Here is a 15,659-nt window from a genome sequence, read left to right on the forward strand (position 1 = left end):
GCTACATCAGACGCTGCTTGGGAGTTTTTTTAGCAATATGTTGGGAGAATTTGGTAATAGTTAAAAAAACAAGCAGCTTTACACCACAGCATTGTTTTCCACTGTAATAATGTACTAATATATTAATGTAGAGTTCAGAGAATTTACTTGTTTCACAAACAGAGGGAAACTGAAATCATTTTTTGTGCCGTTAATTTACGATTTAAAAGGCAAGAACATTTAGGGGTTAACGGTGTGATGAAATACAAGAAGTTTTAACCTTGTGTTAAGTTAAAAAACAAAAACAAAACAAAAAACAGGAACACGATTCTTGCATAGTAAATGGAAATAGATGACTGTTTTTAAGATTCTCTTGTGAAATGAGGAGTATCCATCAACATCAGACTTTAGTCTCAGTTTAGTGATTTTCACAAAGGTGAGCAATAAATAATCTCTTCATTTACACATTGTTATGATCCATTTATAGCATTTCAGACAATTAACATTTTTAATATCTTTGTAAATGACCTTAGGATGTAATTGCTTTTGATTGTTTTTATGTGCATTGCGTCATTGAAGTAGATGAAATGAAGCCCATCCTTCCTCTCTCGAACATGATGTTAACCCTATCTTCTGTTGCTCTGCCTTTTCCTCCCACAGGAGATGACCTAGAGGCCTTACAGATACATTTGTGCTCTTGTCGCTTTAATCTGCATCCGCAGAAAACGGTGAGATCTAGGAGCACACTTGTTTCCTCCGCGGGTAATATCTACCTCAGCCAGCAGACGGGGAACAAACCAGCACGCAGCTCTGAGACTTCAGACCGGCAGACAGAGCCAACAGCTGGCCGTGCGCTCACTGCCTGCAGCTCTCCTGTTCTGTGAAGAGGATTTAAGACGGACTGGATCTGTCTGCCTTTTTGCTCCCACTAAAAAACAAACGGTCAAATCTTGTTACTCCAGAATTTATTTGATTTTTAAAAAAAATAGTGGTTTCTTCTTTTTTTTCCCTTTGTGCTGTTGACCAGTGTGTCTTTTTCCATGGATGCATTTTTTGCGTTTTGCTTTTAAACAAGTTTTCTACTTTTACTAGTGTAAGCTGGTTTAAAATTATACATGTAAATACATATGTGAATGTTGTATACTGTATTAGGAGTATTTTTCTCATTCTGAAGGAAAGTTAATGCACTTTAAACCTTTGCTGTGATACTTTTCCTTCTCTGTTATGGTTGTTTTTTTGAACCTGGAAATAGAGAGGCTGGGGCGTGTCTCGTTCTCTAAGCTAGCCATGAAATATCTGCAGCCGGGCTGCATGTAAACATTTAACTCAGCCTGTCAGCGTTTTTTTTTTTCTTTCTTGCCACTTTACAAGGCGACACTGGGATGAACCTCTGGCAGGTGGAATCCTTGAGCTGTCTCTCGACTTAACTTGACCAGTTTAAGGACTTTTGGACTAAGTGTTTTTGTAAGACTGGCCCAGACCGCTTCGTGTGGAAAGCAAACTAGGGCAGACAGGAGCTTCCGGTGCTGTTGCACCACCTATGTATTGTTGTAGTGCACAGGAAAGTAAAATGGACTACAAGCGTCGCTTTTTGCTTGGCGGGTCCAAGCAGAAAGTGCAGCAGCACCAGCAGTACCAGATGCCTGAGCTAAGCCGGACCCTGAGCGCCTCTCTGACTTCTTCGCCAATGGGCACTGGGGTGGGCATTCCTGGCAGCTGCCACCCACCTTCCTCTGGCACCACAACCGCCGTTGCCGACATCCAGCAAGGCATCTCCAAATACCTGGATGCTCTCAATGTGTTCTGCAGGGCCAGCGCCTTCCTTACAGACCTGTTCAGCAGCGTGTTCAGGAACTCTCATTATTCCAAAGCAGCTATGCAACTGAAGGACGTGCAGGAACACGTCATGGAGGCAGCCAGCAGGCTGACTGCAGCAATAAAGCCAGAGATCGCCAAGATGCTGATGGAGCTGAGCGTCGGGGCCGCTAATTTTAAAGACCAGAACGACTTCAGCCTGCAGGACGTAGAGGTATGTGCTCACACATCATCAAGGCCTCTGCATATAATTTTTGTTAATTCATGACCAAAGCATATTCAAATGTAGTAGAAACTTTAATTCATTCATTTAAACAGAGCAGTGCAAATTCATGACTAGTTTAATCCTTTAAACGTGTCAGATTTGTCTAGTTTGCTAATTCTTATGTCGAGTTTCAGACATGTTAATTGGTGTAATGAGAGGATGAACTGAAATACACAGCTAAAACGTTCAGATCAAGTGCTAGATGAGCCATAATGAAAGAGTATGTTCTCTTTTTAAATGATAAAGTGTTTATCAATGATCAATTTAAGAAGGAATATATGAGAATCACCCTTACAGCATGCCTTATTTTGACTTTAAAGGTGAGAGAAATTAAGGTGAGATATCAGAATCTAGTCAAAATATTTTGCTCTTTCAATCTCAAGGAGATATTTGTTTGTTTTTTTCTGAAAAACATTTATAGATGTTTGTAAAGCAGCACATTGTCTGTGTGTCTGGCCTTGCTCTGTAACCCAATGGTACATAATGAGTTAGATGGACCATAGCTGCCCTTTTTTCTCACACCTGAAGTTTATTTTGTGTAGCTGATATATATAAGCTTCTTAAGACGTTAGGGACATTATGTGACTTTAAAGCTGGATGTGTCTCAGAAAATATGGCTATAATTATTATAGATATTTTTATCTATATTATAGAAATGTCTTTTCTTCCTTACACACTACGACCAAATATGATCAGTAAAAAGCCAGTCCTGTACCCGATTCAGAGTTCCTGTAAAATTCAAATATATGTCTTAAACATTTTGTAAAGTAAAAAAAAAAAAAAAAAAAAATGCTTTTTATACATAAAGACATCTGCAGACATCTGGCCAAGCACTGATATAGAACTTTAAGAAGTTTATTAATTAAAACTTGTGGGAGGCCTACAGGATAATTAGTGAAGGAACACATGATTTCTTCTGCACAAAATCTTTTATTTTTTATTTTTTTGTAGAGTAGCCTTTTTTAAAGTAATTTAAGAGTATAAAATGATTGTCTCTATCACTTCTTGTTTTTTATCCCACCAACAAATAATTGTCCTAATTGGGGACTCTGTTGGAAAGAGTGCAGCATAGCATCACATACATGTTATATCTTACTCATGTTTTATCTTTGGGATGCTATGCTAAGAGACTTAGGCTGTCATAAGGCGGACTCTATGAATCAGTGTTTCCTGGTTTAAATAGGGCTCTTACGCCCAGTGTCAGCATCTCTGAGGGTGAGGCGTGAAAAACAAGAGGGATGTGAGAATAGCCGCCACATTTTGCTACCATAAAGACTGCACCGTATCTGCAGGCTTGCATTTGATGATATGGAGGCGGATATTGTATGCTGAGGTTACTTCTTTGGAGAATAAACAATATATTAACTAAATGAGTTTAAAACAACAAAGTTTAAATGGGATATAGGTATGACTGAAACATCTAATCTGACTAATCGTGAATAATTGATTATTGAAATAATTGTCAACTAATTTAGTAATCTATTATTTGTTAACTGGAGTAATTCAATTCAATTCAGTTTACAGGTGCTGGTCATAAAATTAGAATATCATGAAAAAGTAGATTGATTTCAGTAATTCCATTTAAAAAGTGAAACTTGTATATTATATTCATACATTACATACAAACTCATATATTTCAGATGTTTATTTTGTTTAATTTTGATGATTACAAATGACAACAAATGAAAATCTCAAATTCATCATATCAGAAAATTAGAATATTGTGAAAAGGTTCAAAATTGATGGCCCCTGGTGCCACACTCTAATCAGCTAATTAACTCAAACCACCTGCAAAAGCCTTTAAATGGTCTTTCAGTCTAGTTCTATAGGCTACACAATCATGGGGAAGACTGCTGACTTGACAGTTGTCCAAAAGACGACCATCGACACCTTGCACAAGGAGGGCAAGACACAAAAGGTCATCGCTAAAGAGGCTGGCTGTTCACAGAGCTCAGTGTCCAAGCACATTAATAGAGAGGCGAAGGGAAGGAAAAGATGTGGTCGAAAAAAGTGTACAAGCAAGAGAGATAACCGCACCCTGGAGAGGATTGTGAAACAAAACCCCTTCAAAAATGTGGGGGAGATTCACAAAGAGTGGACTGCAGCTGGAGTGAGTGCTTCAAGAACCACCACACTCAGACGTATGAAAGACATGGGTTTCTGCTGTCGCATTCCTTGTGTCAAGCCACTCTTGAACCACAGACAGCGTCAGAAGCGTCTTGCCTGGGCTAAAGAGAAACAGGACTGGACTGCTGGTGAGTGGTCCAAAGTCATGTTCTCTGATGAAAGTAAATTTTGCATTTCCTTTGGAAATCAAGGTCCCAGAGTCTGGAGGAAAAGAAGAGAGGCACTTCATCCACGTTGCTTGAAGTCCAGTGTAAAGTTTCCACAGTCAGTGATGGTTTGGGGTGCCATGTCATCTGCTGGTGTTGGTCCATTGTGTTTTCTGAGGTCCAGGGTCAACGCAGCCACATACCAGGAAGTTTTAGAGCACTTCATGCTTCCTGCAGCTGACCAACTTTTTGGAGATGCAGATTTCATTTTCCAACAGGACTTGGCACCTGCACACAGTGCCAAAGCTACCAGTACCTGGTTGAAGGACCATGGTATCCCTGTTCTTAATTGGCCAGCAAACTCTCCTGACCTTAACCCCATAGAAAATCTATGGGGTATTGTGAAGAAGAAGATGCAATACACCAGACCCAACAATTCAGAAGAGCTAAAAGCCACTATTAGAGCAACCTGGGCTATCATAACACCTGAGCAGTGCCACAGACTGATCGACTCCATGCCACGCCGCATTGCTGCAGTAATACAGGCCAATACAGATTAAGCTTTTGTGATGGATAAAGACACTTCAGATTAAGTAGATACGGCTAAGACTGAAAGTTACAGTGATTTTATTTTAAACTTGGAGAGCATTAAAACGTAATCTTGATTTCAGAGATTAAATGAGACGGAATATCTTTACTTTCTGTTCAGTGTTAAACAAGTACCATAGTATATTTAAATAGATACAATAATCTTGCTACTCCATAGAAGAAAATGCATATACTGTAGAGCAATTCCAAAATTAAAAATATTAAAAATGTCATTCATAATATTTTATGTAGTGGGAGACATTATTTAGAATAATTACACACAGGCTGTTTTTCAAGCCTTGGTTTCTCTTAATTATGATTTTTTTCCCCCCTTATAGTTTATAAAAGGATAAGTAAAGGTTACTTTTAAAAGGTACATTTAATATGCAAAACATCCATGTTTGCTGTGCATATTTCAGCTAACGATTGCTTGTGATGGTTATTTGTGCAATACATCTGTTATGTAAATGAAGATAGCTATTATTATATGTCAATACATAAAAATAAGACATACATTTTTTGTCTGCTGCAATGTAGGGATGGGCGATATGTCTTAAAAATATAATCTCAGAGCTTTTTATTATATTTTATGATTTTTTTTAGATTTATATATTTATGTTTCCTCCCTAGGTTTCATACTAATGATGACAAATGACAATATCTAGCCTTTATTATCTTCATCAACAGAACATGTTTCAGTCATTGATTGCATCATAAAATAATCTAAGCTGTCCAAGTTGCTCAGAAAATGGCCTCCCAACATTTCATTGGTAAATTTGCACAGCAGCCAATCCTGTTGTCTGTCAAATCTCCCACCTTTGAATGGATAAAGCTGAAAAAATAAAATAAATTTAAACATGGTGCAACACCAGGCTGTGAAATAGCTGCTGAATGATCCTCTGATTTTTAACATAATAATTATTATTGAAATACATTTTAACATCAGATCTAAAAATTTTCTATTAGATGTGTTTTTTAAATTGTATTTTAATCATCACATTTAAAGATATTTATCAAGGGACTGGTGTTGGATTGCCTTGGATTTTGGCCCTCTGTGCGACAGCAAAGGCTGTAGTAAAACATCTTAATCCAGTCTGCATTGCTACAAAATAAGAGCAGCCGTTGGTTTGTATGGTTAAAATATCACAATATAAAACAAAATTATGAGGGATGTGTTTTAATTTTCCCTTTCATGATGAAGTATCTTAAAACCAAACTATCAATTTGCAGCCATGGGATGCACAGCAGCAGCCAGGACTGTTGAAGGATTGCAGAATCTGTGTGGATGTGGCTGAGCCCAAACAGGAAACACTTCTGCACCGCAGTCAGTTAATCTGACTCTTTGTGGTTGTGGATATGCACAGATAAATATTAGAGGAAAGCCAAGTCTGTGAAAGTTTAGACCGCATAGCTTGGAACTTGCACTTGGTGTCTGGACCCTGGCATTTATAGCACATTTGTTTCAGTAGAAATGGATGGCTCGGTTATTAGCTGGAATAACTTTTATAAAAACCACTCTGTATATACAATAATATTATGTCAGTAAGTTAAGACTTTCTCAAAAAAATTTAAACAAGAACAGTGGATGGAAACAGTCATGGTATTTTGCTTTTTACCCAAAGAGAGAAAGTTGTCCCAGTGAAATGGACTTCATTAGGGAACCGCATGGCTGGGTGGTGACTCATCTGCAGCCAATGGTTTGCATTCACTTTTTTCCTTCTCAGTGTTTATTTTTTATAAAAACAAAGACATGTTGAATAAATTTTAGATTCAGGCTTTAATATCAGATATAAAAGATGCATGAATGTTTGAGTTCCTCATTCATGGAACGTGTCCGTTAGCTGGTCAGACTGTGAGGTCCTCAAAATGAACCAAATAGATTTTTGAGTGTGGGGAGTTGTGGTATGTGAAGCTTTTCTCTTTCTTTCCTTCTTTTGCTCAAGTCTCCCTTTTCTCTTTTTTTCTTTTCTATTGAAGGAATGTGCCTCTCTGGCAGCTCAGAGGGACAATGCTGCCAAATATGCATGAAAATGTCCTTCTCTGTAGGGTCTGTTTGAGAAACATTTAAGTTTGCAGCTCTGAAATATGTGGGGAGGCATTATGGCCGTCTGAAAAACACACGCTCATCCCCGTGGTCAACCTAATTGGCCTGCAGCTTCCAACATCCTTTTTCATAAATTGTTAGGCTTACCTTTATTAGATATTTTTAGGTTTGATCTGTTTTTAGAGAAGCGGAGAATTATTTTTGATTGTAATTTCCTTTGACCTATTTTGCTGATACTTTAATATTTTGAGGAACATGTACATAAATAATATGCTGTGTGCAATTTTTTTTTATAAAACATTACCACTAAAATAGGAACTGAAATAAAAGTAAAAGAGTTGCTTCACAGGCTGGTGTTGCAGCATTTCTTAGCTAATTCCAAAGTTTAAATGAGAAAAGTTACGATTTAACTGGAATCTAGTGTAAATTTTTGGTCCTGTTACTTTTGAACAAGTAAGATTAGAATTTTGGGAAAAGTTGTATAAATAAATTTGGTGGTGTCCCGATCCCATATCAGATATCACATATCAGTCCAAAATAAGCCAAAGAAATAATATTGGCTAATATTAGCACAATGATAAAATTTAAAACGCATTGATTAATACTAAATGTGTCAGTTGTTCTCATACCTACTGTTGTTGACTATTGTCCTCTGTTTTAGTCATATTACTTGATCAAGGCTTTTCTTACATTATACATTGCTAAATAAGTTATGAAAGCATGTATGATTTGTGCTAATGTCGTATTGGGTCAGTGTCGGTCAATTCTCGAAGCTGCAATATCTTTATTGTATCGGAAATGAAAACTTTAAAGCAGGACGCCCCCATAAATAATAGGAAATTTGTTTTTGACGCTGTTTTCCATAGTGCTCTTCCATCTAGATATAAATGTTTGGAAAAATAACCTTAGTCTTTTATTGCTCTTTAAGTTGATGAGAAGCTGTTGTGGTCAGGATAGAAGTATTGTCAAAACCCTGGCAGAGGAAACGTGAACATATAGGAGCTCCTGGGATATTTTTTGGGGGGGCAGATTAACACTTGCATTAATGATGTCTTGATAAAAATGTATTTCTTAACAACGTGAAGTGTAAAGAGGGATATCCCCATATAGCTTTACTCAAAATATTTCCAAGTTTTCTGAAGATAAAACCTAAGAGATGGACCAGGAGTTTCCATTACCTGGAGTATAGTCTTTGCTGGTTGCATTTATTTATTTTTACATGGAAATCTTATGTAAATCATGAGATTTAAATTTTATTTTTAAAAAGCATAAAAGGGATTACAAATAGTTTTTTACAGTTCTCAAAATGTGATAAAGAAGGAGTATACTTAAACAACAGGGGCCCTAAAACAGATCCAACACCATAATGAAATTGCATTTATTAAGAACCGGCCTCATTTCTCAGCCCATCAATCCTGATTGGTTAGTTGACTATCAAAGGCTGGAGACAGGCCCGGGATGCACAGGACAGAACAGTAAACTGCATCATGCTGCAATATCTGGAAATAGCTTTTTTTAATTGATGAGAGATGTTTTGGTTGAACAACCTTTAAGACTTTAGTGAAATTTGGAGTGGCAGTTAACTTGGTTAAATGTCAATTCAAAGATGGGTCTGGAGCTGCTAACATGAAATAAGATCAGAGGGTCTCCAACCCCACCATGCAGCCATCTTGTTATCATAAAAACATCCTTTTAGCGATCTGGACCTCATTATCATCTCAAGCTAAGACTCTGTGTTCTGATAGTGCAGGTGTTCTCAGAAAATGGACGTCTTGAGGTGATGGATTCCTGATTGGCCTTGTTTGGTAGCAGAAGGGGCCAACAGCGGCTTGGCTGCTGCTCTCCTTATTTCTCATATTTTCCATGTCTGTGTAAAATACTGCGCAGCCAATAACATGTGTTAGCCATTATCTGTGTTGCGGCCATGTCCTCCTTTTTCTTTTCCGTTTGCTTGGCTATTGTAGGCTTTCACACACTTGGACTAGTTTTTGATCCGGGTGCGGTTGTGCATTTTATCTTAATGAGAATGCTGCAGCCTGTGATATATGAGCCTAAATGCCTCATTATTAGGCTGAATGTCTCCTTGCGTGTGAGAAACCATCAAACAGAGCTGGATTCTATTTTATTAAAATATATTACGTACTGACAGTATTGCTGCAAAATCCATAATGAAATGAAGCTGTGACCAACAGTTATCATCCCCAGAGGATCGCTTTATGATGTTAGCAAGTGCTATCTTCTACTTGAATATATATATATATATATATATATATATATATATATATATATATATATATATATATATATATATATATACAGAAAATAAATTGGAAGTAAATAAGCATCCCTAGATTAGAAGGATTTTCTATTTTGTCTTTGCCCAGACAGTGTAGTAAAAAAAAGATGGCCGACAGACCACTGAAATGCCCCGGTTGGAATAACAAAAAATCGAATGAGGCTGCAAAATTCCTCTGTAAGTAATGAATCCGTAAGCTTTGTTATGATAACAATGAAACTTCCAACAAGTGGAATTATATGCCTCCCCTTATTTACGCGGCACAATTATGGTTCTCATGAAGTCCGGTGCTGAGGCCTGAAAGTGGCTGCGTCCTGTTGTTTCTGCCCGCTGTCAGAACACGACAGCATGTTTCCGTCCTCACAGCTCAGCAAATCTCTTGAGATATTTTCAGCAAGTACCTGAAAAAAGAAAAACCCTGTGACCATGGTGGGCCCTGTGGTGTCCTGTTTCTCCTCCTCTAACCAGCAAACAAGGCAGAGCTACTCTCTCAGCAGCCAAACACAGTTTGGATGTTTTTCCAAATAGTTTCCAGAATGATGTACAGACACAATCAAAAGAGCAACGTAGGGATTATTGTTAAAAATAAAGTGAAAAACGTTTCCTTCATCTTGTTGTGGATATAGTCAAGGCCTCAGATCCAAGGGAGTTTCTCCATGGCAAAAAGGATATAGTACTTGTAAAACAGTTACAACGCTGAAACTACCCATTTTGACCCTTTTAACTAAAAATTTAAATCTTTTTAATGTGATAGACAAACAGCAGTGCATTATTATGACATTTAATGGAACAAATTCATGGTTTTCACTTTTTTTTTTTTACAAGTTGAAGTCTAAAAGATGTGGCATATTTGTAGCTGGTCCTTTTTTGAGAATGTCTCCACCATATTTGAAACCTTTCCTCTTTGCAAAATACCTCATTTCAGTCAAATTGGATTGAGAGCTTTTATGTATATCAGTTTAAACCTTTTTGTTTTTCATATCTTTAAATTTTGTTCATTCTTAATCTGAACTATTGTTGCTCTAACGGATTTTATTTATTTTGAAAATTGAATTCTGAACCATCTTAAGTTCATATTTGCTCTGATATTTTTATGCTGGAACTTTCGTCCAATGGTGGATTTTTTTCTTACCAATCTTTGACAAATTTATCTGAAGTGATTCTTCCACCTGAGCTGTAGATGTATGCAGCTCGTCCAGAGCTGCATGGCATTCCACAGTTTGCACACTCTTTTATTCTCCATCGGGGAATATGTAGCAATGCTGTGCTTTGTCTTAAAATCTAAATAAATAAGACCAGTTAGTTGTTTTACTATGACGAAACGTGAAAGTAGGCCACTAAGTGCCGAATCGTTTTGAAAGCACTGTATGGTAAGAAAGGAATAAAAGCATTACTATCTCCTAAATAACCTGAGCTGATTAGATGGAAAGGGCAATGGCCTCAGAGGAAGACCTGCTTTTGAATGATTCATAGCTTTATCATTAGACGGATTAGTGGTATGACAGTCTGCTGACTGTCATGTGGCTACAGATGTTGGCAAATGTGATGATTCAGCGTTTAATGGTGCAAAACTGTTGGAAAACATTGTCAAGAGAGGAAAAAAAGCATGTTTTCAGTCTTCTGTAATTAAAAAATACAGAGAATAAGGTTTGTTTTACAGCAAAATGTCATCATTCATTAACAAGTAAACCTGAAAATCTTAGTTCTACCGTGATTTAGATTTTCTTGTTTTTAACATATTTTGAATTGAATTTCATAATGGTCATTATTTTATCAGAAAACAAACCATGCAGTACATCTTGTATTCTCCTGGTTGTTTCCATGGTTTCTAACAATGTCTCTTCAGCAGTCCTGCCTCATGTTGTAAAAAGTATTTTCCTGATGATGTTCATAGCGGTTAACGCCTGCTTTTGTGTCTGTCCAGGTGCTGGGTCGGTGCTTCGTCACAGTGATGCAGGTCCATTTCCAGTTTCTTTCACAAGCGTTGCAAAAGGTCCAGCCTGTGGCCCAGAACTGCCTGGCAGAGGCTCTTGCTCAGGCTCAAGAGCGCTGCGTCAACGCCCGCTCCCAAAGCTCCGACCTGGGGCCCCTAACGGAGCTGGAAGAAGCCTCTCGCTCATGGAAAGGTGCAGCTGAGGTATGCAGCCACTAGGCCAGGAGTCTTTCCAGGTCCTAGGCCATGGAAACACTGGGTTTGTCGTATGAGGTCAAAAAGCAGCTTGTAATACATTCCTGATGAACACTAGCTGTGAGATTTCCAGCCACAATTTCCTATTTCCTTTCTGCCAGGCTGCAGCGCGTCTGTGAACCTGCATAGCTTTGACTGCGCCCCTCTAATTCTAGCCTGTTCTGTAAAAGGAGCCGACTAATCCTCAGGCTAATCAGCCTCTCTGGCTCCCATTCAAGTCTAGTTGTATAAAGAGGAGTACATAGGAAAGTAGTAGGTTGATTGATCTGTTAAACCCTGACATGGTAAATGATGGCCTTGGAAGAAACAAGGACTGCATATAGGGCACAGAGGCTGTTTTTAAATCCATCCATTTTTTCCCTCACGCTTTATCCCTGATGGGGTCGCAAGGGGTGCCGGTGCCAATCTCCAGCTGTCTACGGGTGAGAGGCGGGGTACACCCTGAACAGGTCACCAGTCTATCTCAGGGCATCAGAGACAAACACACTGACACCTAAGGAGAATTTAGAAAGGCCAATTAACCTAACAGTCATATTTCAAATCACTTTAAAAAAAAACAACAACTTTGTTCTCTAAAGCGGTATCTGACAAGATTCATGCAGCTAAAGTGTTTATTTTACTTAATGTAGAAATATCAGATACCTTAAGATGTGTAAGCAGAACGTTAAATCAGTTAAAATCTGCTGTTATGCCTTCAGGCCACAGCTCGGCTGAGAGAAAGAGGCCGGGACGGCTGCCTGGCTGGCCTCCAGGTTCAGCAGCTCTTTTGCTCCAACAACACCACCATCCCTGAACACCAGCTGAAGGAGCTCAACATGAAGATTGACAGCGCTTTACAAGTACGCCTGCAGCCGCTTCATCAAACCTAAGTTTACTTCACAAACTCCTGCTGTTACAGTGCTTGGATTTATTAGGGCATCAACAAAAGATAATTTCATTTAGGAATTTTTCAGTGTTTTTATATACTTGAAAACTCCAAATCCTGTTTTTCCAGAAATCTACGTAGAACAAAAGACCAATACAGAATTTTTATGAGAAAATGAAAAATGAAAAATAGCCGTCTACAAAGGGATTTCCAGTCCTCTTTAGGCTGCATTTATCTATTTTGGCACCATGTTTTTTTTTCTTATACTCAACTTTCCATGAATACGTCTTGATCCAGCACTGTTTGGGCAGCTGTATTGCTATGTTTTTGTAAAATACAACATTACAGTAATCAATTTTTAAAAAAGAGATTAATTTTAGTTTTAGGGTACAATAATGAAAAGCAACAGGAATAAATGTTTAAAATCTATCCCTCAAATATTCAGTATTGGTGTATTTACTCTGCTGCTGGTGTTTCCTCCCCATCAAGGCCTACAGAGCAGCTCTGGAAAGCCTGGGCCATAGTGAGTATGCACTGAAGGCCGGCTTTCATCTCAACCCTAAAGCTGTGGAGGCTGCCTTACAGGTAGAAACTATTTTCAAACTTACTTTTTTATTAATGTTTAACCAGATTGGAGATCAGTTGGATGCTGTTTGCAAACTAATTCCCAGCTTACCACCATGGTGGATTTTCTGTAACGTGTTTGGCCTGTTTTATGTGAAGGGCTGCTGCAATGAGGCTGAGGCTCAGCAGGCAGGCAGGAGGCAGACCCCCTCCCAGCCCATCCAGTGTGAGCTTCCCACCATCCCTGTGCAGATCGGCTCCCACTTCCTGAAAGGGGTCTCCTTCAATGAGTCAGCAGCTGAAAACCTCAAACTGAAAACGGTACCGCCTGTTTTTTTTTTTTTTTTTTTATATAAATTTATCAAAGCGTAGAGTTATTTGTATATAAGTTTGATTTATGGTCCTAAAGCGTTAGATCATGTCTCTTTGTCATGGTATAACAAAATTCTATTTTTAAATGTCTTCAATGTTTTTGAGGAATGTTTCAATTTCCTGTTGCAACAAGAACCACCTCAGTCAATACCAAGTTTTCCACTTATCGTCGTACTGACAGACATTTGAACATTTCTTCTGTTGTGTCGTAACAACAAACACAAGAAGTTGTGTTGAATCTTTTAATCTGATTGTAAAGGCGTGCGTAAACATAACTAAAAGTTGGAATTCAAAGTAGAAAAGTTGGTGTCACACGAACCCAGCTTTGAGCTTTGAGTATTTACACGATACAATGTCAGCATGATTCATACGTAACGTTATTACTTATTTCATAATGTGGGATGATAAAAAGGCTTGATCAAACTAGTTTTCTCAAACAGAAAATAGTAGTTAAAACCATCAGGTATAAGAAAAATGACCCATTTCTTATTTACCGAAGTGTTACATAAACTTTAAAACAAATTGGATAGAAGCAAAGTATTTCTGTTAACTTTCTAACATCAGAGGTGTTTGTACTGCTGCAGTTTTTTTTATTGTTATTAGTTATAATAGGACTAGAATTAGCTGTGGTTTTCAAATAGCCACGGTTGTGCAAAAAATTATGCATTTTAAGCTCAATGTTTAAACAGCAGCCGGTTGATGTTTGCTCTATTTTAAAAAAACTCGTTTTCCTTGTTTTCATCCTCCAGAAATATTTTCAAACTGCTCATATTAAAATAATAAGTAAAAAGTGTTCGAGCCGTTTTTCAGCCAGCTGACTGGAAGTGCACATCCACTGGTAGGGTAGAAATGGATGAATAGATGCTCCATTAGAGCTTTTTCCACCATCCAATTAAAAATGATCCAAATTGTAGGATTTATATTACAATCTTGATCATGTGGCTGTTTAAACCAGAATATCCAGCTAACTGGAGGACTGCTATGTGGATACCAGTTTTCTTCCTATGGAGACGGCAACAAAAACCAATCAACCACAGCCAGTTTAACATCATCAGATGTTTAAAAGGAGGCATCCAAACTGACGTCCATGTGTGTTTTGTCTGCAGCAAACAATGCTTCAGCTCATTAAAGATCTGCTGGGACAGAACGGAATGACCCCCAGGGACGAGTCTCCGGTCACTGAAGTCCTCAATCAGGTTTGCCCATCCAGATGGAGGGGGGCCTGTAAGACGGCGGTCCAGCTGCTGTTCGCTCAGGCCGGTCTGGTGAGAAGCAAACCTGGAGTTAATTGCTCCTAACTTTGTAGAAAATCTGTTAAGTGGTCATTATTTCAAACAGGTCTCTGGAAATAGTTACTGAATCCTTGGTGTTGCTCTGAGTTTCTTATCTTTGTCTTCATTGTTATTTAAATTGGTAACAGAGGAGCAGGACTCTAATGGCTTCAAGGTGTAAACAAACACCAGAGAAACAAAAGAAGAAGAAAACATTCCTGCAGCATCATAATGCAGGAAAGGCTTGCCTGGACGGGTCCATGAACAAAGCTCCACTGCTTTTTAGCATTTACTTTTCCCCTTTTACTGTTAAAGAAGGAATGAAAAGGAAGCTGGGTCATTGTTGTGTTTAGTTTAGTTTTTTTCTCCTCTGTAATCCTCTGTTTGGTGGGTTAAAGCTGAGTTCCCATCAAGCCTTCCCAGCGGAGCTCGAACTGTAAAACAATCTTTGATGAATGAGTCTTTAGCATTAGCTCCTTATCCCAGCCTTTCGCCTTTAAGCTGCAAATAGACACCACTTCATGCAAATGATCAGTTCCCAACTTCTTAAAACCCCCTGCACTTAGTGGAACACTTGCTGTCAGTGCAGCAGAGCTCACAGGACAGTAACCGGAACACTGCTGGAAACTGTATAATGTCTATATAAGAGAATCTCTTAAAATGGTTTCCATGATAAATGGCAGTAGTAGTACTGTTTATTCATACAGGACTTCCATGTTTGGTGCTAGATTGAAAACTGAAATCTTAACTTTTATTCTTTTAAATTGTTCAGAATATATAAAAATATGTATAAACTGCATCATGACACAGAATCAGAAGACAAACATGTTTTTAACATGAATTTCTGGTGAATTATCTGTGCTGCTCTCTTTAGGGGGAAAAAATACCACTAAGCAGGTTTTTAAAGGATACACCTGCTCTACAAAAACAATAGTCATTTCCTGTAAAACAGGAAACGGGCTCCTCCCTACTTCCCTCCCTCTCTGTGACCCAGCTTGTATGGGTTTCGAAGAGCCAAGGCTACTTTAAGAGAACTTGGAAATAGATGGAACATTTGCTCACAGCAAGCAGAAAGAAATGACGATTGTCTGGTTAGAAGCTTTAGGTTTTCCACCTTGAACTCGCCTCTCTCTGCTCAG

General features: G+C 38.3%; 1 protein-coding gene across 1 annotated transcript in view; it reads left to right on the forward strand.

Moving 5' to 3' along the window:
• LOC119781947 (granule associated Rac and RHOG effector protein 1-like) overlaps positions 1-15,659 on the forward strand; it is a 37,456-nt gene that overhangs the window by 13,313 nt on the left and 8,484 nt on the right. The window contains exons 2-7 of the mRNA XM_038282603.1: positions 640-2,008; positions 11,185-11,397; positions 12,147-12,287; positions 12,803-12,898; positions 13,037-13,198; positions 14,356-14,514. Of these exons, the coding sequence (XP_038138531.1) occupies positions 1,520-2,008; positions 11,185-11,397; positions 12,147-12,287; positions 12,803-12,898; positions 13,037-13,198; positions 14,356-14,514 (1,260 nt within the window). The 5' untranslated portion in view covers positions 640-1,519. The remainder of the gene's footprint in view (positions 1-639; positions 2,009-11,184; positions 11,398-12,146; positions 12,288-12,802; positions 12,899-13,036; positions 13,199-14,355; positions 14,515-15,659) is intronic.

Source organism: Cyprinodon tularosa, unplaced genomic scaffold (assembly GCF_016077235.1).
Source record: "Cyprinodon tularosa strain WSP-4 unplaced genomic scaffold, ASM1607723v1 ctg186, whole genome shotgun sequence".
In the NCBI taxonomy this organism is placed as follows: Eukaryota; Metazoa; Chordata; class Actinopteri; order Cyprinodontiformes; family Cyprinodontidae; genus Cyprinodon; species Cyprinodon tularosa.